The 21,975-nt window shown below is 41.7% G+C and overlaps 1 protein-coding gene across 1 annotated transcript in view; it reads left to right on the top strand.

Moving 5' to 3' along the window:
* CACNA1A (calcium voltage-gated channel subunit alpha1 A) overlaps nt 1–21,975 on the top strand; it is a 372,620-nt gene that overhangs the window by 309,637 nt on the left and 41,008 nt on the right. The window contains exons 37-40 of the mRNA XM_063449602.1: nt 7,472–7,568; nt 15,025–15,130; nt 16,552–16,659; nt 16,826–16,926. Coding sequence (XP_063305672.1) covers nt 7,472–7,568; nt 15,025–15,130; nt 16,552–16,659; nt 16,826–16,926 — 412 coding nt within the window. The remainder of the gene's footprint in view (nt 1–7,471; nt 7,569–15,024; nt 15,131–16,551; nt 16,660–16,825; nt 16,927–21,975) is intronic.

The raw sequence follows: 21,975 nt of genomic DNA, 5'->3' as shown, positions 1-21,975 counted from the left end.
TTGCAGCTTTGAGGTAGGCAATGAATGGGGTCTTTTTCAATGGTTTGCATATAGCTATGTGAATTATTGGATCTACCCTATTCATCATTCGTTTCTTCGTTTATAGTCATATTACATACCGGTCTATGTAATTTCTACTGTAAATTATAACGTTGTTTTTCTGCACCCCAGCAATAAGCAGCAGCTGTGAGCTAATTCCGGCAGCCAGCACAATCTGGGTGTTCAGAGAAATGTCACCCAATTAAACTCACTACAGATGCCATGTTATCAGAAACACAAACTATGGTTCTACAGAAATAGAGAGCACTGAGAAGGTTATGTATTAAAATGTTGCAAGCACATTTAATGCACCCGTTGTGGGGCATTTTGTTTCTTTTTGATAATCTTTCTGTAAAAGAGTTTATATCTCCACGTAATAACAAAGAGATACTGAACAGAAAATAGAAAGATGTGAAATATCATGTGGTTTACAGATAGTAAGTGAAGTTCTTAGCATATCTTACAATGAGGCCACTAAGGTGTACCAGAAAAATATATGCCCTTGTGTATATGGAGTGGAGAAGAAAATAAAGATAAGAATCCAGCTCCCACGCTATCCCATCGCCAGACCAATTCGCCATTAGAGATAAAACACACTATTCCACAATGCCAAAGCTTCGAAAAGATAGACTGATCCTAAGACCTCCCCTCAGGCAAAGGTGTAATCTGGATACATTTATTGGCTTTGGTTAGACATCTGAAGTTGGCCAACGAATCCCATCAGTTCCTGGATCTTACCTGACTTATGGTCGCCTAACGGACGCTGGATGTCCTCACACTCTGCAATGCTTTCCTATGGGGAGGGTCTAATGGTCTAATGCTCTCCCCGCACTCGCCAAGCCCCCCCACATCCCCCTTTCCGTCAACTAAAATGTAAAATGAAATATATTTTTAGGTTGTTTTTTTTTAGTCAAATGTATTTTTTTCTGTTTAAATACTTTGATAATATTATAAGTCACAATCAGACGACTTATTAAAAGTTTCTTCACCCAGTAGTAGTTTGCTCACCCGAAAGCTCCTGTTTATAGAGGATCATGTTACTAATACATTTTAGTAAGCCTTATCCTCTTTCAGACGTATTACTGCAAGAGCATTAGTCTGATACAACGGTAGGTGAAGTCTTCTGTCAGCTGAATATACCTTATAGCCACTCACCAATGTAAACAGAAACCTCTGGTGATAAGGTTTATGGTGAAGTTAATGCTACATGACTACATGACATATAAATGAAACACAGTAGGTTTTATTATAATTTTACACATTACTTTGATCATTTACCCTTTTTATCATTGCACCCTCTTTAAACTAAAATGATGCATCTTGGACACTTCTCAGTGACCCCGTCAGAACAATTGTTTGAATTCTTAGCTTCTCCTTTTCATCCAAACCAGTGATGCGAGATGGGGAACTCGACGTCAACACTGGAGAATTCATTTTTCATTTCATCTTTCATTTCCTGTGAATTTACTGATACTGGTTTTGTTGCCTGAAATCTACTCTTTGACATCCACTGGCAACCTGTTTCCACTGTATTCCACATACCTGAAATCTCCTCTATACCTCCTAGTTGCCATACTGCAGCTTAGAGGTTTGTAAGCTAATTTTTTCATAAACCCTTTCTAACGGTCTACCCTGCAATACCTAAAGCACCTGTCATTCCATGAAGAGCTGTTTTGCTCTATCCAGTTCTTTTAGAAAACGTTTCCTTTCTTGGCTGCCCAGCGCTACAAATAGTTTAGTTATAATGCTATGTCCTGTAATATTTTCCTAAATCCTTACTTCCTCACTTCATGACATGTTCATGTCCTGGTAGTCTGCTCTCCTACTGACACAACTTGCTCATACCATCAGGATATCTCCAGAATAGCACAACCTCAGAATTCACATTTCTCCTGACAAATTCTCAATACTTGCTGATATACATTTTTGTTGTCCTATACTATTAATGTCTAGCTTTATCTTGTGTTCCTCTTCACATAAGATCTCACTGAAAGCCATATCTACAGCTGGTCCAACATTGGATCGTTTGCAAGTAAGATTCTTAGCTCCCCTAATGGCCAGTTCCAATTTTCATTCTCCATTTGTTTTGGTATATGTTTGCTTTTAGCATATTGTTAATTACTCCACTTTTCAGACCACAAAACATGGATAAATCTCTCCCCTCTAACTTAAAAAAAACATTCTAAGCACCATAAGCCATTCTTAAACAGCTTCACAACATACGCTACGAAGGCAACAGGACACTCCAAGCCCCATAACCACTACCTCAGGCCATAGTGGTTATAGTGCTTGGAATGTTCTTGTAATGGATCATTATCTGTAGTTTATATATAATGATAAGCTGAGTAAAAATGCTTTGACCAATGGTTTCAGCAAGACCTTTAAAATATTTATGATATTTATAACATGGCCAAAGCATTTTAGGACTTGGCCTAGACTCTAAGATGGTCTAAGTGCAATAGAGCTAAACACAATAGTCCTCTTCATTTTAAATCCTTTAAAGGACCACTATAGGCACCCAGACCACTTCAGCTTAATGAGGTAGTCTGGGTGCCTGGTCCAGCTAAGTTTAGCCCTTTTTTATATAAACATAGCCGTTTCAGAGAAACTGCTATGTTTATATTAGGGTTAAGCCAGCCTCTAGTGGCTGTCTCATTGACAGCCGCTAGAGGCGCTTGCGTGCTTCTCACTGTGAAAATCACAGTGAGAAGACGCCAGCGTCCATAGGAAAGCATTGTAAATGCTTTCCTATGAGACTGGCTGAATGCGCGCACGGCTCCTGCAGCGCATCCGCATTCAGCCGAGGAGGCGGAGAGCAAGAGGAGAGCTCCCCGCCCGGCACTGGAAAAAGAGGTAAGTTTAACCCCTTACACTCCATCCAGCCCGGCGGGAGGGGGACCCTGAGGGTGGGCGCACCCTCAGGGCACTATAGTGCCAAGAAAACAAGTTTGTTTTCCTGGCACTATAGTGGTCCTTTAATTCTGTTCTTTGAAAGCTGGATATTGACAGTTACAGTTTTTGTAATTGTTACACATGCAGACTTCTGTTTAGTTTATTATATATAATATGCAGTCACAATAGTATACATTTTGTTTAACGTTTAACCCCTTCAGGACCAAACTTCTGGAATAAAAGGGAATCGTGACATGTCACACATGTCATGTGTCCTTAAGGGGTTAAAAAGAAACACTACACATGACAAAACAGAAGCAAAACAAATATGTGTAAAAGTGATAATATATAAAAAAAAAAATTAAGTGAATTAATTCCAAAATATCATTTAAGTATACATAATTTTAAATTACATTGCATAATATGATACTCATATTATTGTACCATCATTTTTAAAATATATTTTAATCATATTTAACCCACTCATCGCCTTCATGTTGCTTTCTTAGACAACAACAACAACAACAAAAAATCAGCTCGTAAAAACAAATTGTTTTCCATACATGCTTTAAAATAATCCACAAAAACAAAACACATAATTTTTTTGCTCCTTTTGAAAATATGTATTACGTCCTGTTGGTTGATAATTGTGTGAAAAAAAGTAGAGACTTAAATGTTGTTTACCCACGCTCTTTTCAGTAGCTTCTGTGTATTTTTTGTCAATCTGTGTATTACTAATGTATAGATATATTCCTGTGTTATTACTTTTTATATCTACGTATGCTGATATGTCTGCCAATTTATCTGTATCTTCCCCTATCTCTCAGCTATGTGTAGACATGTATAACAGTTAATATTGTCTGCTGAAATGTGACATTAACACTTCCTGCTTTTCAATGTTAACTGCACCTGCTGGTGAATTAAGTGGTTCCATTCACTAAAGTCCGAGGTTTCGCTCCGGTCAAAAATCATGCAGTGTCAGCATTACTAAATGGTGTGCCTATTGACTTTGCTGATCTATGCTGAAGGCAGATGGAACTCTGCAAAATGCAAAACCCTGCTGAGTTTAGTGGGACTGTGTGACTATTCTTAATCTTATCAGTTAATCTGGGAGGTTTGGAGGGGTCACACCACGTTCAACAGCCAGGCGCACCAGGCTGCAAACTGGAAATTGACCTGGAGGAACTCGTCTTTTAGCAAATATACTCCATAAATGTCTTGTTGTATATTTTTCATGATGTAAATATGTATTTTTATCTCTAGTGATAAGGTTTAACTTCCCAAACTTGTTAATGCCAACATTATGTGAGTGGTGAACCAAGTTCCAAAATGAATCACAATGACCTCAGCCTGCTAAACTTGATTAATGAGGTTTACTGAATAGTGATTAAAGTGTTTACTGAGCGCCTGCTTGTCTCTTTATATCACCTCATGCCCGTTATGCTTCTATCCTTATATCCCACCTTCTAGAACTTATTTTTCTCCAAGGGCCAATTGTCTGTTCTTCGGTCAGTTCATCAAATGCCACAATTACCTGAGTTCCCTGTGGATAGCTGTTTGGGTAAACATTTGTTAGCTCGGCAGCACATTGGTATTGAACCTCAGAATGTGATTGTGTGACGTAAAACATTCCCTCACTAGCAGCTTGGTCATTTAAATATTTATCTAACAGCTCATATATAAGTGATCTCAGTGGGAATTTTATGAACCTCCTGAGATCGCAGCTGTCTGTAGGGCAACTCTGCAAACTGAACACTGGCCAAGGTCATATTTTCCAGTTCAGGTTTAGGAAAAATAGGCTTTTAATCCACAAAGTATGAGTCAGGGGGTCTAGAAATATCACCTATGGACTCCACCCATTAAATCATTAGAATACATCGATATATCTCCAGGTCTGTGATAATCTCCCTATATGTACTATTGCTATAGTTATAGTTAATATCGATATACTTGTGGCATAATGTTTAACCTATAGAGTTCAAATCAATTTGACTAGTCTAAACAATATATGAAATCTAATTGACTCCACCACCATTACATCGATACATTAAAAGTGGAATTCTGTAAATCTTTATTTTCCTGTTTTACAGTGCCATTGGAATTGTTACAAAGAGAGCTTAAGATGCAGGTTGTTTATTTCCACTGAATACAGACATGTGTCTCTAGTTTCTAACCGCCATTCAATATTCCTGCAGTGAAAGACACACATTGTCACATTACATTAACAGGTGGAATCCTAAACTACACCACTCAGGTTAACACAAGCCTAACATGTTGTAGGAGCAAAGCAAAAGCTTGTTTTTTAATTCAATAACAATACACACTGGAGTTGTCCTCTGGACAAATCCCAAATAGTGATTGGACCATCTCTATTCTGTGTCCTCTCTGTTGAATACTTTTTCCAGATTTGTTGTTTTGGCTTGCAATCTCTTGTTTGTTTTCAACAATTTCCAGTGGAATTTCCATTTTCCCTGGATGTGTGTAGAAAAAAAAGAAAATGACTGACACACTAAACAACATTAATCAGGTTTGATTGACTGATGGTAATTCTAAGCAGTCAATGTAATGTTAGATAGCTAATGTTAATGGTAGCTATCCTATTTTTTAATAATTATTTTGGATCTTGTGGTTTTTTTAGCCACTGTTTGCATTTCCAAATTTGGGATCTGAGCCGTCATGTTTCTATATATTTTATTGTACACCTGTGTGTATCTATTGTTTAACCTTTTCTATGTCATGCAGAACAGAGAACTGCAGGGCACACTCACACCTAAGAGGCTAGGAGAAAAGGGGTGGGGGGGGGTCACCTTGGAAGCTTCTTCCCACCCCCAACTAACCCCACTTTGTTCTTATTTCAGCGGGCGCATTCATTATAAGGACATGTACAGTTTGTTACGGGTTATCTCCCCCCCGCTGGGGTTGGGGAAGAAATGCCCCCACAGGGTGGCCTGCAAGGTTTGGAAAACCATTAAAAAAAATAAAAAATAAACAAATACTCCCTCCCCATGAAAAAAAAATCCACAACCCTCTCCTTCCCTCCCATTTGCCCTCCTTCTTCCTTTCACCCCTAAATAATATTCCCTTATCTCCCATCCTTCAAAACAAGCCCCTGATACCCTGCAAGAATTTGCGGAATGCGCGTTGCTTTCACCTTCCTAATTCAATATATATATTCCATATATATATTCCTATATGAAGCTGTATTCAGCTGTGTACACATTATGCATCCTCTCTCTTTGGCTTCTAGAGGGTTATTTACTCACCCTTTGGTAGCTAAAGGGCTTTTAGTTCCCAGATAAAGCATGGGCTTGCTGGGTGTTGGGTATGGACGGTGGTTTATTTTTGGGAGGGGGGAGCCTGCTCTAAAGAAGGAAGGATTGCTTGATGAAGGGGGGAGGGGTGCGGAGTAGTCTCAGGGGGGCTCCATTAACCATTCTGGATCTCCCTCCCCATTCCATAACCTTTGCCCCAACACACTCCCTTTACCACCACCACTGAAAACATCTTCCTCCCTGCTCTCTGAAATTCCACCAATCCAAAACGGCAGGATGAACAATAGATTTTACCTATATTGTAAAAGGAGAGTCGCACACTCAATGGATATTAGCTGATCTAAACCTGTTTATTTGTTTTGTTGACCAACACAAGAGGATACTGGAAACCCAAGGAAGTTATTTTTATCCTAAAAAGCCACAAGGCTGCATGACACCTGTTCCCACTGCATATGGAAACCCCAGTGGATGGTTCCACAGTGGGAACTGATAAAGCCCCTACTCGCCTGTAATCATTGGGTCAGGTGTTAGTACTTTGGAGAGAAAGTTGTTATCCCCTTGAAAAAAACGGGAAGGCGACCTTTGCTTTCTCTGTGTCACCACCTCAGACAATGATCTAATCGCTTTTCACCCCCCTTTTATCTCCATGTTTCCTCCAATCCTTCCTGCTACCCGTTCCTCTCTGTGTCTTGGGTTATGCGCGCTCTCATGTTATTATTCCTCTCATTTTTTTCTTCCTCTTTCTTCTTGTTCTACTCTTTTTTCCTTCTTCTCTTCACACATGGCATCGTTGTTCTCGTTGTTCTCTTCCTACAACCATTATCTTTCTGTGTCCCTTCCCCTAACTTTTCATAAAACCAATTATACTTCTTTTGCCTGTTTTTTCGCTTTCTTTCCATTCCTATTTAATGTTGAATATTTTCTATTCATCTGTCACCTTCATGTGGATTCTTGGTATCATCTTATTGTATCTAATCCCATTCTACAATCATCACTGCTATATTTAATGTTCCTATGTAATGTCCTCAATGCTAAAAATGTTACACACATTGTTAATTTCATCTCTAATCTTTTCAAATGCATCAATTCTTCCCACACCTTATCACCCCATCATTTCCTACAACTTGCCTTTCTTCTTATTTCCTGTTTTGCCATTTAATTTTCTTTCCTCACCACACACATGCCCCCATTTCTCTTCCTTCTCCATGCATTCCTTCCCTCTCAATCTCGTTTCCACACCTCTGTGGCTCCTCTCTCTCTGTTCCCAGGGGTCGCATGAAATACACAGACTTGTATGAGATGCTCAGACTTATCTCGCCTCCCTTGGGTCTGGGGAAGAAATGCCCTGCTCGAGTTGCTTATAAGGTAGATCCCCTCCACCTCCCCTGACTCCCTAACCCTTCCCTAGTCCGTTCAACCCAACCTATAACCTACCAGAGAGAGTTAACTTAACCCTCCCGCTGCTGGTGTCAATGCATTGTTATGCCTCATCAGTAGGGGGGTTAAACTATACCCCAAAGAGTTCCCAAATGGCAGGACCCCTCTCTTGACCGGAAGCCTCTGGACAGCTCTTTGTCTTTTCAATGTTATTTTTTGGATATCTTCTTGACGTGGAGATGTGCTGTCAATGTGTGTGTTTGTAGTATCTCTGGAGACGTGTCATAATTTGGGGGGGAAATAAACCAGAAATATTTATCCTACTGAGATCAGCCTGTTGACACAGTATAGACATATCTGCCCATTAATACTGAGTGAGTCAGACTTGCTCAGCTGATCATAGCCCATGTCCATAATTTTGGCGAAAATAAGAAGCATAATTGTAATTGTAACAAAAAAAGACCGGTATACCAAAAGAATTACGTAACGGAATTTTCATAGTGAGTATGTTAGCAGACATTAGAGAATAAAAGGAAAAATATCACCAGACGAAACAGGACAGAAACACATAATTATGCTGTATCTAAGTGCTACACATTATAAAGTGTAGGGTTTCACGATTGACATTTTTGTAATGGGAGTTAAGCAGTCAGTTATTATCCAGGGACCTTTTAGATGTCAATAAATATATTTATTTAATAAAGTCTAACTAGGCAAAAATAGTCAAGTTGCAGCATAAAACGTGAACAGTACTAACACTATGAAAGTCCCTAGAATAAAAGCCTAGTGGTAGATTAAAAACGTATTTATTGTTTCCTTACTGCGTTCATCTACTTGATTGTAATTGCTAGACATTGACTGTGACATGGAGAGTCTTGCCCATAGTGATGTGACTACTGTTTGTGATTGTTGGTACCCAAGAATTGGAGTTGTCCCATAAGGCTGTTACTATATCAGTTGCAGTTTTCTTTGCAAGCTTATTTGGAAACGTTGTGAGTTGGCCATAGTATGTTCGCTTCAATTTAGTTTGCCCCTCTGTCTGCACCTATAGCCAATATGTACAAAAAAGTAACTGAAGCACAGGAACAGGTAAGGTGTATGATTTATTAAAAAATAGGGGCTGTTTGGCTGATGTGACCCTCAATATGGAGGATTTTTGTTGTAATACAGAATTAACTTTTTAAATTCCTCTGGATTCCTAAATGGATATTCTGGAGGTTCCTGTGTGTATATATAGAGTGAGTTTATGCAAGCCCCTATGGTTACATTGCTGGGTGTTCTGTATTTTCATGTTGTTTAAAATACTGGATGTTCCCTGCGTTCCTCTGGTTACATGGGATGACATCCTATAAATGTCTCTTGAAGACTTATGTTCTGCAGGTTTATCCGGTTTAATGGAAGGATGTCCATCAGGGATTTTTGGCTATGAGAATGGATGTATTGCAGAATCCGGATTACATAATGTTCCACCGGTTCTCTCTAACTGTATGAATGGATGTTCTGCTGGTCTCTCTGTTTATGTGACTGGAAGTTCTGCTGGTCATTCTAATTATGTTATTGGAAGTTCTGCCAGTCTCGACGGTTATGTGATTGGAAGTTCTGCCAGTCTCGATGGTTATGTGATTGGACGTACTGCCAGTCTCGATGGTTATGTGATTGGAAGTTCTGCCAGTCTCGATGGTTATGTGATTAGACATACTGCCAGTCTCGATGGTTATGTGATTGGACGTTCTGCCAGTCTCAACGGTTATGTGATTGGAAGTTCTGCCAGTTTCGATGGTTGTGTGATTGGAAGTTCTGCTGATCATTCTAAATATGTGTTTTGAAGTTCTGCTGGTCTTTCTAGTTATGCGATTAGACATTTTTCTGGTTATTCTGGTTATGTGATTGGAAGTTCTGCCAGTCTCTCTGGTTATGTGATTGGACATCCGGTCAGTCTCAATGGTTATGTGATTGGAAGTTCTGCCAGATTGTCTGGTTATGTGATTTGAAGTGCTGCTGTTTTCTTGTTGTATGAATGGATATTCAGCTGGTCTCCCTGGCTATGTGACTGGTCCTTCTTTATTATTCTCTGCTTATTATACTAGATATTCAGTGGCTTGGTGTGGTTATAGTACTGGATTATCTCCAGTACTCTGTCATAACTTGACTGGATATTTTGCTGATTCCTCACATTACGTGGCACGATGACCTACAGGTCCCTTTCTTTAGATAATTCTGGTTATGTGCAATACTGTTCAGCAGGTGTTTACACGGAGAGCGGATCTACATGTCCTGGTAGCTATAAGACCAGCATTTTTGCAGGTACCTTGATTACAAGACTGAATATTGTCCGAATTACGCTAGTTTAATAGCTGAATGTTCTTTGAGCACCTGTAGATAAATGACTGACAGTGCTGCAGAGAAACCTGGTTGCATGGAAGGGTGTCCTGAAGGGCATTCCCTCTGGTTGTATCCTTCACTGTTCTGAAAGTCCTTCTCATAACATGGCTAGGTTTTCTGATGGTCTCTGTATTGTTTAAATTCTTGCTTGCTCTGCAGATTCTCCTGGTTGGTGAAATGACTAATATTTGCAGGATCTCTACATTGCAAAATGTTCTATAAGCAGTTGATGTTCTGCCGGTTCCTTCGATTACATCAAAGAGGAGCTAGAGGTCCTTCTGTTTCGCTGCCTAGATGATGTGCATGTACCTGTGGCTACATGATTTATGATTTAGCTGTCTGGAGGGCACATTAGTTCCATTACTGAATGTTTTTCAGGTTTCTCTGATTATTTCTCTGATTACAAGGCAAGATAATCTGCAGGCTTCTCTTAATTGGCTGCAGTGTCTACATGATCCTCTGACGACTTTGAAGGAGACCATACAAGTCTCTCTGGTAACCTAGCTCAAGAATCTGCTCATTCTTCTGACTCTCATGCAGGCTAATCTGAAGGTTTATTAGGATACTTGGTGCTAATCTTATGGTTTCTTGGGACACTTGGCAAGATAATCTGAAGGTACGTTGGGATACCTGAAAGGCCAATCTGAAACTGTCGTGGGATACTTGGCAGGCTAATCTGAAGGTGTCTTGGAATATGTGGCAAGCTAATCTGAATGTTTCTTGGGATACTTGACAGGATAATCTGAAGGTATCTTGATATACTTGTCCGGCTATTCTGAAGTTTTTTTTTGAATACTTGGCAGGATAATCTGAAGTTGTCTTGAGATACTTGGCAGTCTAATCTCAAGGTTTCTTGGGATACTTGGCAGACTAATCTGAAGGTTCCTGTGGCTATTAGGATATTTTGCATGTCCTTTTGTCATGGCAGCGTATTCTCAGGTAATACACTGCACCAGCTGTTTACCTGGTCTCTTCTCCACATGTAAAAAAGGCCCATCTCCAAGTGTTCTAGTAAATAGTTGAGTTATATTGCAATACCACGAGGATGGCCCAGGTGTATACTCTAAAAGTCTCCACTTTACATGGATGTATGCTTTACAGATTTTTAAATGTGACCTTAGATAGAACAGAGGGGCTAGTTTCAGAATTTTTTTAGGAAAAAGGTGTAGTTTGACTACAAACGATAAGGGAGAGTAGTAGTTTTAAAGCCCCCATACTGTATACAGGCTGTCAATCTTTCCACACCCCTTTCTCTCTCACTCTGCCTCTCTGTATCTTTCCCTCCTCTCTGTCCACACTCACTATGGTAAGTGTTTGGTGCATTAACAGGGTCATGCAGGCCTGACTTGCCCTCCCTCCTGCTCTTTCCTGCTTGAATAGTATCCTATGCAAGAAAGAAAATAGTAATTTACCTACAATTTAATAACCTTTATTATTAATGTGTTATTACCAGGTCTCCTCGTCCTCTGTATAGCTCTGTACTATCCTATATATATATATATATATACTATACCTATATACTATATCTTTTACATGGCCCCTCACCCTTTAACTGCCCTTACCTATCTATTATATCTATTACAGGATCCCTTACCCTATAACTACCTCAACCTATCACTGCTCTATTATAGGACCCCTCACCCTATAACTGCCTGTAGCTATCACTGCTCTATTACAGGACCCCTCACCCTATAACTGCCTGTAGCTATCACTGCTCTATTACAGGACCCCTCACCCTATAACTGCCTGTAGCTATCACTGCTCTATTACAGGACCCCTCACCCTATAGCTGCTATTACAGGACCCCTCACCCTATAACTGCCCTGTACCTATCACTGCTCTATTACAGGAACCCTCACCCTATAACTGCCTGTACCTATCACTGCTCTATTACAGGACCCCTCACCCTATAACTGCCTGTACCTATCACTGCTCTATTACAGGACCCCTCACCCTATAACTGCCCTGTATCTATCACTGCTCTATTACAGGACCCCTCACCCTATAACTGCCCTGTACCTATCACTGCTCTATTACAGGACCCCTCACCCTATAGCTGCTATTACAGGACCCCTCACCCTATAACTGCCCTGTACCTATCACTGCTCTATTACAGGACCTCTCACCCTATAACTGCCCTGGATCTATCACTGCTCTAATACAGGACCCCTCACCCTATAACTGTCCTGTAACTATCACTGCTCTATTACAGGACCCTATAACTGTCTCTACCTATCACTACTCTATTACAGGACCCCTCACCCTATAACTTTCCTGTACCTATCACTGCCTTATTACAGGACCCCTCACCCTATAACTGTCCTGTACCTATTACTGCCTTATTACAGGACCCCTCACCCTATAACTGCCCTGTACCTATCACTGCTCTATTACAGGACCCCTCACCCTATAACTTTCCTGTACCTATCACTGCTCTATTACAGGACCCCTCGCCCTATAACTGCCCTGTACCTATCACTGCTCTATTACAGGACCCCTCACCCTATAACTGTCCTGTACCTATTACTGCCTTATTACAGGACCCCTCACCCTATAACTGCCCTGTACCTATCACTGCTCTATTACAGGACCCCTCACCCTATAACTTTCCTGTACCTATCACTGCTCTATTACAGGACCCCTCACCCTATAACTTTCCTGTACCTATCACTGCTCTATTACAGGACCCCTCGCCCTATAACTGCCCTGTACCTATCACTGCTCTATTACAGGACCCCTCACCCTATAATTACCCTGTACTTATCACTGCTCTTTTACAGGACCCCTCACCCTATAACTGCCCTGTACCGATCACTGCTCTATTACAGGACCCCTCACCCTATAACTGCCCTGTACCTATCACTGCTCTATTACAGGACCCCTCACCCTATAACTGCCCTGTACCTATCACTGCTCTATTACAGGACCCCTCACCCTATAACTGCCCTGTACCTATCACTGCTCTATTACAGGACACCCTATAACTGCCCTGTACCTATCACTGCTCTATTACAGGATCCCTCACCCTATAACTGCCCTGTGCCTATCACTGCTCAATTACAGGACCCCTCACCCTATAACTTTCCTGTACCTATCACTGCTCTATTACAGGACCCCTCGCCCTATAACTGCCCTGTACCTATCACTGCTCTATTACAGGACCCCTCACCCTATAATTACCCTGTACTTATCACTGCTCTTTTACAGGACCCCTCACCCTATAACTGCCCTGTACCGATCACTGCTCTATTACAGGACCCCTCACCCTATAACTGCCCTGTACCTATCACTGCTCTATTACAGGACCCCTCACCCTATAACTGCCCTGTACCTATCACTGCTCTATTACAGGACCCCTCACCCTATAACTGCCCTGTACCTATCACTGCTCTATTACAGGACACCCTATAACTGCCCTGTACCTATCACTGCTCTATTACAGGATCCCTCACCCTATAACTGCCCTGTGCCTATCACTGCTCAATTACAGGACCCCTCACCCTATAACTGCCCTGTGCCTATCACTGCTCAATTACAGGACCCCTCACCCTATAACTGCCCTGTACCTATCACTGCTCTATTACAGGACCCCTCACCCTATAACTGCCCTGTACCTATCACTGCTCTATTACAGGACACCCTATAACTGCCTGTACCTATCACTGCTCTATTACAGGATCCCTCACCCTATAACTGCCCTGTATCTATCACTGCTCTATTACAGGACCCCTCACCCTATAACTGCCTGTATCTATCACTGCTCTATTACAGGACCCCTCACCCTATAATTACCCTGTACTTATCACTGCTCTTTTACAGGACCCCTCACCCTATAACTGCCCTGTACCTATCACTGCTCTATTACAGGACACCCTATAACTGCCCTGTACCTATCACTGCTCTATTACAGGACCCCTCACCGTATAAATTTCCTGTACCTATCACTGCTCTATTACAGGACCCCCTCACCCTATAACTGCCTGTACCTATCACTGCTCTATTACAGGACCCCTCACCCTATAACTGCCTGTACCTATCACTGCTCTATTACAGGACCCCTCACCCTATAACTTTCCTGTACCTATCACTGCTCTATTACATGACCTCTCACCCTATAACTACCTGTATATATCACTGCTCTATTACAGGACCCATCACACAATAGTAGTCCTGTATCTGATCCTTTGACCTCTAATTATACAGTTATTTCAGACATATTTCTCAATTTGTATGACACTCTTCCCCTTTTTGACATATATATTAATGTCAAGCTCAGGAGATCTAGTTTTATATACAAAGCTAAGGTTTCTATTTTTAGGTCTCTCAGATCTGACTGTTACACGTTTCACAGCTTTGTTTGTGAATGTATCTCTTTCTCTCTTTTTACTCCCTCTCTCCTCTTCTCACCCTCTCCTTCGTTTCACTCTCTCTCGCCCTTCTTCCTCCCCCCCAAGACGCCCTCTCCCCCATGTGCTCCCCCCTCTGTAGGAGTACTAGTTCTACGAAGGGATTGCATGGGGGGTCCCTGCATGCTGCACGTACCAGTTTTGCACGTCGCATGAATTTGCTTGTGTTTTTCGCCTGCTGATCTCGGCTACAGTTTGGGCTGCCGGTTGGTAATTTACACTTCTTCACTACCAGAGTATAGGTTGGTAGCTTGTGAGAAGGCAATATGCATTTTTTGTGTTCACTCTGGTGTTGAAGGGGTAATATCAGATGCATTTTTTTTGTCTCCATACAGAACTCTGAGGCTCTGGGCATTACTGCCATATAGAATGTTGAGTTCAGATACATTTATAGCAGGGGAACTTTATACACGTGGGGCTTGATAGGTTAGTCTTCTGTATAAATTGGGAAAGTCTTAATGTCTTACATCTAGAAAAGCTGTAGTTATAATGCAATTTGCTGCACAATAAACTGATATAAGATGGCATGGTAGGGTTTAGCTGTTGTAAGAGATGCCTATACTCAGAGCCTCTGAGTCCTGACTATAAAAGGGGGCAATGTTATGAATAGCGCATCTTGCTCATATACTAACATGCAATTCTTTGGGTTCCTGTAGAGATTGTTAAGAATGGACCTTCCCGTTGCTGATGATAACACAGTGCACTTCAATTCCACTCTCATGGCGCTCATCAGAACAGCGTTGGACATTAAGATTGCCAAGGGTACGGGAATGATAGTATATCAATAACATGTAACACTTTTGTCCTACGTAGATCTCCAGTAATAAGATTTGTAACTAATCTCTTAATTAAACCAATTAAAATATAAAATCTTAAAGGGGCACACTAGTTTGAAAATCACACAGTGCATGCATTAAAGTTTGTGATTTAAGCCTAGAACTAAAACTATACTATAGTTCTATTTATCCGAAACTGCATCTCCACTGAAAATGTTACTGAATTTCTTATATAGGAAGCTCATTGATAAGTAATCGGGGTGTAGAACATGATACCCATAGAAAATCATTAAAGGAACATGCATCACTTGGCAATTCTTATTTAAGCTAGCAGGCAAACCCTTTTAAACAAAATTGCTAAACGAAATAAAGCAAGAAAAACGTTTTTAAATTGGTTAGATAGCAGTGTTGGCACGCCTCTCAGCTAGGGGCATTTCTTCAGCCCCCCTGTCCCTGCCCCCCCCCCATTTCCCCTGCCAACTCTTATACACACACTAATCCAGATTAAATCAATCGACTAATAACTTAGACAGGATCAGACTCCATCTCTTTCCCCCTGTCTGGATGTTGTAAGGTGAAGAGATCTTCCAACTGCATCGGTGTGATTCTCTCAGGCATGCCCAAAGCACATTTCCAGCATTCCTAGGAATAGGACACTAATTAGTTAGATCAGTGCCGCCCTGGAGTGGGTGTGGAGAGCATAAGAAGAATCTGTAGATAAATCTAAAAAAATTAAATAATATTTACCTGCTTTGTTTCAACCTGCATCATGAGGCAACTGTCACATTCAAAGCTAAAGCTTTGGGGTTAAACCGTTTATTAACAATTTAACCCTTTGAGGTAAACTGGCACCGAGGACCTCCTCGCACCATAATGACAATTCTGATCAAGTTTTTATGGTGCACAAAGTGTTCCGTTAAGATGTTGTTATGTTTAATTCAGAGGAACATTGATGAGGCTTTGAACAATATGATATTTTGTAGGATTCACTGGAACATTAATGAGGTGGTGCATAACCTAATGTTCTCCAGGAAATTAGAGGAAGGTGAAGATGGTAGATGGTGTTTAGATGGTGTTTAATGTGATGTTTTGTAAGAGTTCAGGGCAACATTGATGAGGTGGTGATCAGTGAAATATTCTACAGGAGTTCAGAGGAGCACAGTGAGTTTGTGTACTTTGTATGAACATGGATTAAATACAGGGTTACTGAAAAAGCAACACTGGTTTAGATGCCCGTTTATCAGGACACAAAGATCAAAAAAGTTCAGATGCACACAACAAAGGACAAGTGGCATCATGCCCATAGTCACAGAAGGATGTAATGATGTTGAACATAGAAATACTTTTAGTAGAATGCTGTGTAGTGAAAAGTTATATTCCGATATTGACTTGTGGTTTTTTTTGCAGGTGGAGTTGATAAGCAGCAGATGGATAATGAGCTGAGAAAAGAGATGATGGCCATTTGGCCAAATTTGTCCCAGAAAACTCTTGATCTGTTGGTCACACCACACAAATGTAAGTAATTCATCATCCAATTTAATGAAAGCCATGACAGTGGATGTAATGAATGTGGCTGCACTCTGTGTGGCAGTTTCCAGTGTAAGGCAATAGCCCTAGCAACTACAGACTCAAATGTGAAGTATCGGGAAACAATTCTGAATGTCACTTTGCCTTTTCTTAGCTACAGACTTAACAGTGGGGAAGATTTATGCAGCGATGATGATTATGGAGTATTACAGACAGAGCAAGGCAAAAAGACTACAGGCACTGCAAGAGGAACAGGTATCAGTAGTGCATCTGTTTCTCCGTTACATAATTATCCCATAGAATAAGTAACAGTGATAGTTAACGGGACACTATAGTCACCAACACAACCTCTAACTTAATTAAGCAGTTTGGCTGTATAGATCATGCTTCTGAAGTCGCACTCCTCTATTTTCTGCTGTTTAGGGGTTCAAACACTTTTGTTTCTGTTTATGCAGCCCAAAGCACACCTACCCTGGCTAAGACTGACACAGACTGCATGAAAACTTTGGTTTTATTTTCAATCCTAAGTTTAAATGTTTTTATCTCCTGTTCTTTAAATTGAACTTTAATCACATACAAGAGGCTTCTGCAAGCTCTAGCAAGCTATTAGCCATGCTGGAGATAAGACATTTTTAATTAAACATAATTTTCAATAATAAAGTGTAAACATTAGATGACTCTTTACAGGAAGTGTTTAGGAAGGCTGGGTAAGTCACATGCAGGGAGGTGTGACAAGAGTTGCATAAACAAAATGGTTTAACTCAGAAATGGCACGTTCTGCATACTATGCCCGTAGTCCGCTATCACCCAATGGGCAGAGCGGCCCCCCACAAACCTATAAAGTGAAACCAACCTGAACATATCACTACATGTCCCTAATATATGGCATCTGATCCCAAGATCTGATCCCCGACCTGTTAAAATGGTCACTGTCCTATAATGTTATTTTTGTTTTTACAAATGATTTAATGTACTGCAACATTCTAATTATATGAGACACTTCTGTTATATAGCCTGAGAAGGCATGACTAATGTTATATCATCAAGAACCTGCGTGTTTACCAATAATAATGCGTTCTGTATCACCTTCTGCACACAAGACTCTTTTTATTTCCTTAACCCTGAAATGGCAGATAATTGAGCAGTGAGCCTGCAGGGTCGTGATCTATACACCAACACTTCTGCATTAAGCTAAATTTGTTTTGGTGACTACAGTGTCCCTTTAAGTGCATTTATATCAAGCAATAGCTACATTCCAGTATGAATTAACCACCCTTACCAGGAAAACATGTATGTATTAAATCCCCAAATTAGATCTCACAACTATATGTTTTAAATATTATTAATTAAAATTAACATTTTGTTATTTCAACAAGTACTTCAAGTATTTCAAAACAGCACACCAAGCGTACCTTTGCATCTTTTCCATACCACATTGGTTCTTATACAAAATAAAAGGCCAACCTTCTGCTAGGAAATCAAACCGATACGTCAATAAGCAAGGAAGCAGTATCAGTGTCACACACATAGAATATTAAGGAAAATTGTTTTATACTTACCGTAATTTTCTTTTCCTGACATTATTCGTGGCAGCATTTACTCATGGGGTTAGCTCCTCCCCTTACAGCAGAAAGGACAGGAAATAGAACTCTGAAACTGGTATAAATAGATCCTCCCCCTTCCCATCAGGCAGTCTTTGTAATTAGCTTCACAACTCTTAGTAATAGTATATGGGTGGGAACGTAATGCTGCCATGAATAATGATCAGGAAAATAAAATTATGGTAAGTATGAAACAATTTTCCTTATTCCCATAGGCGTGCGCAGCCTATTGCATTAGGGTGTGCACCCTAAAGCACAAACACACGCCGCATGTATATGTGTATATATATATATATATATATATATATATACACACACACATATATACATACACTGCTGTGTGTGTGTGTGTGTGTGTGTGTGTGTGCTGTTAGTGTGCTGTGTGAGGGTGGTGTGTGTAAGGGTGCTGCTGTGTGTGTGTATGTGTGAGGGTGCTGGTAGTGTGCTATGTGGGTGAGGGTGTTTGTGTGTGTGTGTGTGTGTGTGTGAGGGTGCTGTTTGTGTGTGAGGGTGTTTGTGTGTGTGTGTTAGGGTCCTGTTAGTGTGCTGTGTGTGTGAGGGTGCTGTTTGTGTGATGTGTGTGTGAGGGTGCGGTTTGTGTGATGTGTGTGGGTGTCATGTATTTCTGAGGGTGCTGTTTGTGTGTGTGTGTTTGCGAGGGTGTTGTTAGTGTGCTGTGTGTGAGGGTGTTGTGTGTTTGTAAAGGTGCTGTGTGTGTTTGTGAGGGTGCGGTTAGTGTACTGTGTGTGTGAGGGTGCTGTATGTGTACTGTATGTGTGTGGGTGCTGTTTGGGTGCTGTGTGTGTGAGGGTGCTGTGTGTGTGCTGTTTGTGTGAGAGTGCTGTATGTCTGTAGGTGCTTTTTGTGTGTGGGTGCTGTATGTGTGTGTGTGTGCTGTATGTTTGGACAGATTGTGGAGGTGGGGGCAGATTAGTAAATATCCCCCCTCCCTTCTTACCTTATGTAGGGAGGGGGGATCCTTGCTGCCATGTGCCATCCCTGGTGGTCCAGTGGAGAGTGAACTCTAGCCTGCGGGGCTAGAGTTAACTCCCGTGAGATCTGAGCGTTGCCGCGGCAACGCTCAGGTCTCGCCAGAGGAACCTGGCGGAGCTGGTGTCTAGAGCTCCCCGGGTCCTCTCCTGCCTCCCTTCATGCTGCTGTGGGCCGGTGAGGTAGATCTTTGATCTCCCCGCCGGCCCATGGAGGCTTAGAGCAGAGCCGACACTCAGCGCCGGTTCTGCGTGAGCCGACAGGGGAGAATAAAGTCCTGGGGAATAAAGTGTGGGAACCAAGATTCCCACCCCCCCAAAAAAATAATATACACTCCAGTGTGTGTATGTATATGTGTGTGTGTGTGTATATATATATATATATATATACACACTGACACGCATACTCAAACACACACACATACACTCACAGACACACACACACTCATACATTCATAGACACACACATTCACAGACACACATATTCACATACACTGACACACATACACATTCACAGACACACATTCACAGATACACATACACACATACACTCACACACACACATTCACAGACACACACATATTCACATACACACACACATTCACACAGACACATTCACAGACACACACACACACATTCACATACACACACACAAACACAGTCACAGACACACACACAGTCACAGACACACACACACATTCACACACACACAAATTATTATTTTTTTAATTAAAAAAATGTCCACCCAGCCTCCCTACCTGGAGTGCTGGCATGGACTTGTCCCTGGGGTCCAGTGGGTCGGGCGGCTCTCTCAATATCAGCCGCGGCGAGGGAGCTGTGAGCTTTCTGCTCCCTCTCGCCGCGCGGGCTGTCTGCTGTAGCTGGGAGCCGGAATATGACGTCATATTCCGGTTCCGGCATCAGCAAACGGCGCTCGGCGAGAGGGAGCAGAAAGCTCACAGCTCCCTCGCCGCGGCTGATATTGAGAGAGCCGACCGGGGGGGTCCATAACCTCTTGCCCCCCCTCCCATCCATGACAGGGGGGACATGGGGGAGGAAGGGGGGCGCTGAGTGCCTGCAGGAACGGCGTTCCTGCACAAAAAAAGTGCAGGAACTCCGTTCCTGCAGGACTCAATCCATAGGCGTGCCGCGGGGATTAGGGTGTGCCCAGGCACACCCCGTGCGCACGCCTATGCTTATTCCTGATCAATCATGGCAGCATTTACTCATGGGGAATACCCAAGCAGTATATTATATCGAGGGAGGGACAGAGTTCAAAAACAGCTAATAGCTATAAAAAAACATTATTGAGCTGCATAAACTATAGAAGACTTTAAAAAAGCCAAACAAGCAATCAATAGGATATTGTCATAAAATCTGCTCAGACAAGTTAGTTTACCCTAGAGGCTGCAAGGTCAGCAACCTCCTGGCATTCAAATGTCTGAAATAACCTGAATAAATATAGAGCCAAATAGGCATTAAGGCCCTGATAGCCTAGTCTAGAGAAGGAACAAGGCTAGAGAACCTCTATGAAACCCAGACACGGTCTAGAAATTATAGATCTATTATGTCAACAAGAAAGGATAATGTCCTTCTCTGATATAAATTTAAAACCAAATGGATGGCATCATCAAATCAGAATCTTAAGGCTTAAAGGGACACTATAGTCACCTGAACAACTACAGCTTAATGTAGTTGTTCAGGTATTATATATAGCTCCCTGCAGGCAATCTAATGTAAACACTGTATTTTCAGAGAAAATACAGTGTTTACATTGATTGATAGGAATACCTCCAGTGGCCGTCACTCAGACGGCCACTAGAGGGACTTCCTATCCGCAGGGCCCTAAAAAGGCCCTGGACACGTCAGACGTATTAAAATACGTCTGACGTGTTCAGGAGAGAGAAGGCACTGTGTGCACGCCTTCTCTCTCCAGCCTGTCAGCGGAGGAGGGGGGTGGGCAAAGACCGCGAGCTGAGCTGTTACTCAGCTAAGCTCGCGGGCGCGCACACCGCGCGCATGCGCGGTAGTGCGCTCAGGACTTCAGAGGGCGGCATTAATGCCGCCCTCTGAAGTATGTGCGCATGTGCGGCGAAGCCGCGCATGCGCACAAGGGAGCAATGACGCTTCCAAATGGAAGCGTCTGATTGCTCCCTGCTCGCGCCTGCCTATTTCGTCATTTTGACGAAATAGGGGGCGCGGCTTCACGAGGCTCCCGGCGCTGGAACCAGGTAAGTAAAATTGCCTCCCTGGAGAGTCCCTTTAACTTCCAGAGATCATACTGGAACAATCAGACACTGTTGGATGAGAACAGTCACACCATGCTATTTAACGGGGGAGAATTACACTGAGAATCCCACTACTTTCTGGATGTATTTATTAAAGACAATTCACATTGCGTCCTCTTGCCTAGTGAACTACTGTAGATACAGGAAACAAATCAAATCTGCCTGTCAGAAAGAGGCAGAGCCTAGTAGAGAAATAAGAGCTGGTTATAAAAAACACTGCAACAATGAATATAAATTGCAAAATCAGACCCACAACAATACCACTCACCGTGGATGAATTGATACATTAATGTTCAGTTACAGGAGAGGTATAAACCAATAACATTACTAGGCAAAGGCAAAAAGAATCATATACAGATGAGTTGAGGAAAAAATAAATATCGATATGAACCGTAGAATTTGTGGCAACTACTAAATTATAAGTAG

The sequence above is a fragment of the Pelobates fuscus genome, chromosome 3 (genome assembly GCF_036172605.1).
Source record: "Pelobates fuscus isolate aPelFus1 chromosome 3, aPelFus1.pri, whole genome shotgun sequence".
Lineage (NCBI taxonomy): Eukaryota > Metazoa > Chordata > Amphibia > Anura > Pelobatidae > Pelobates > Pelobates fuscus.
The sequence above is the reverse complement of the archived record's forward strand: the minus strand, read 5'-3'. Positions and strand labels throughout refer to the sequence as shown.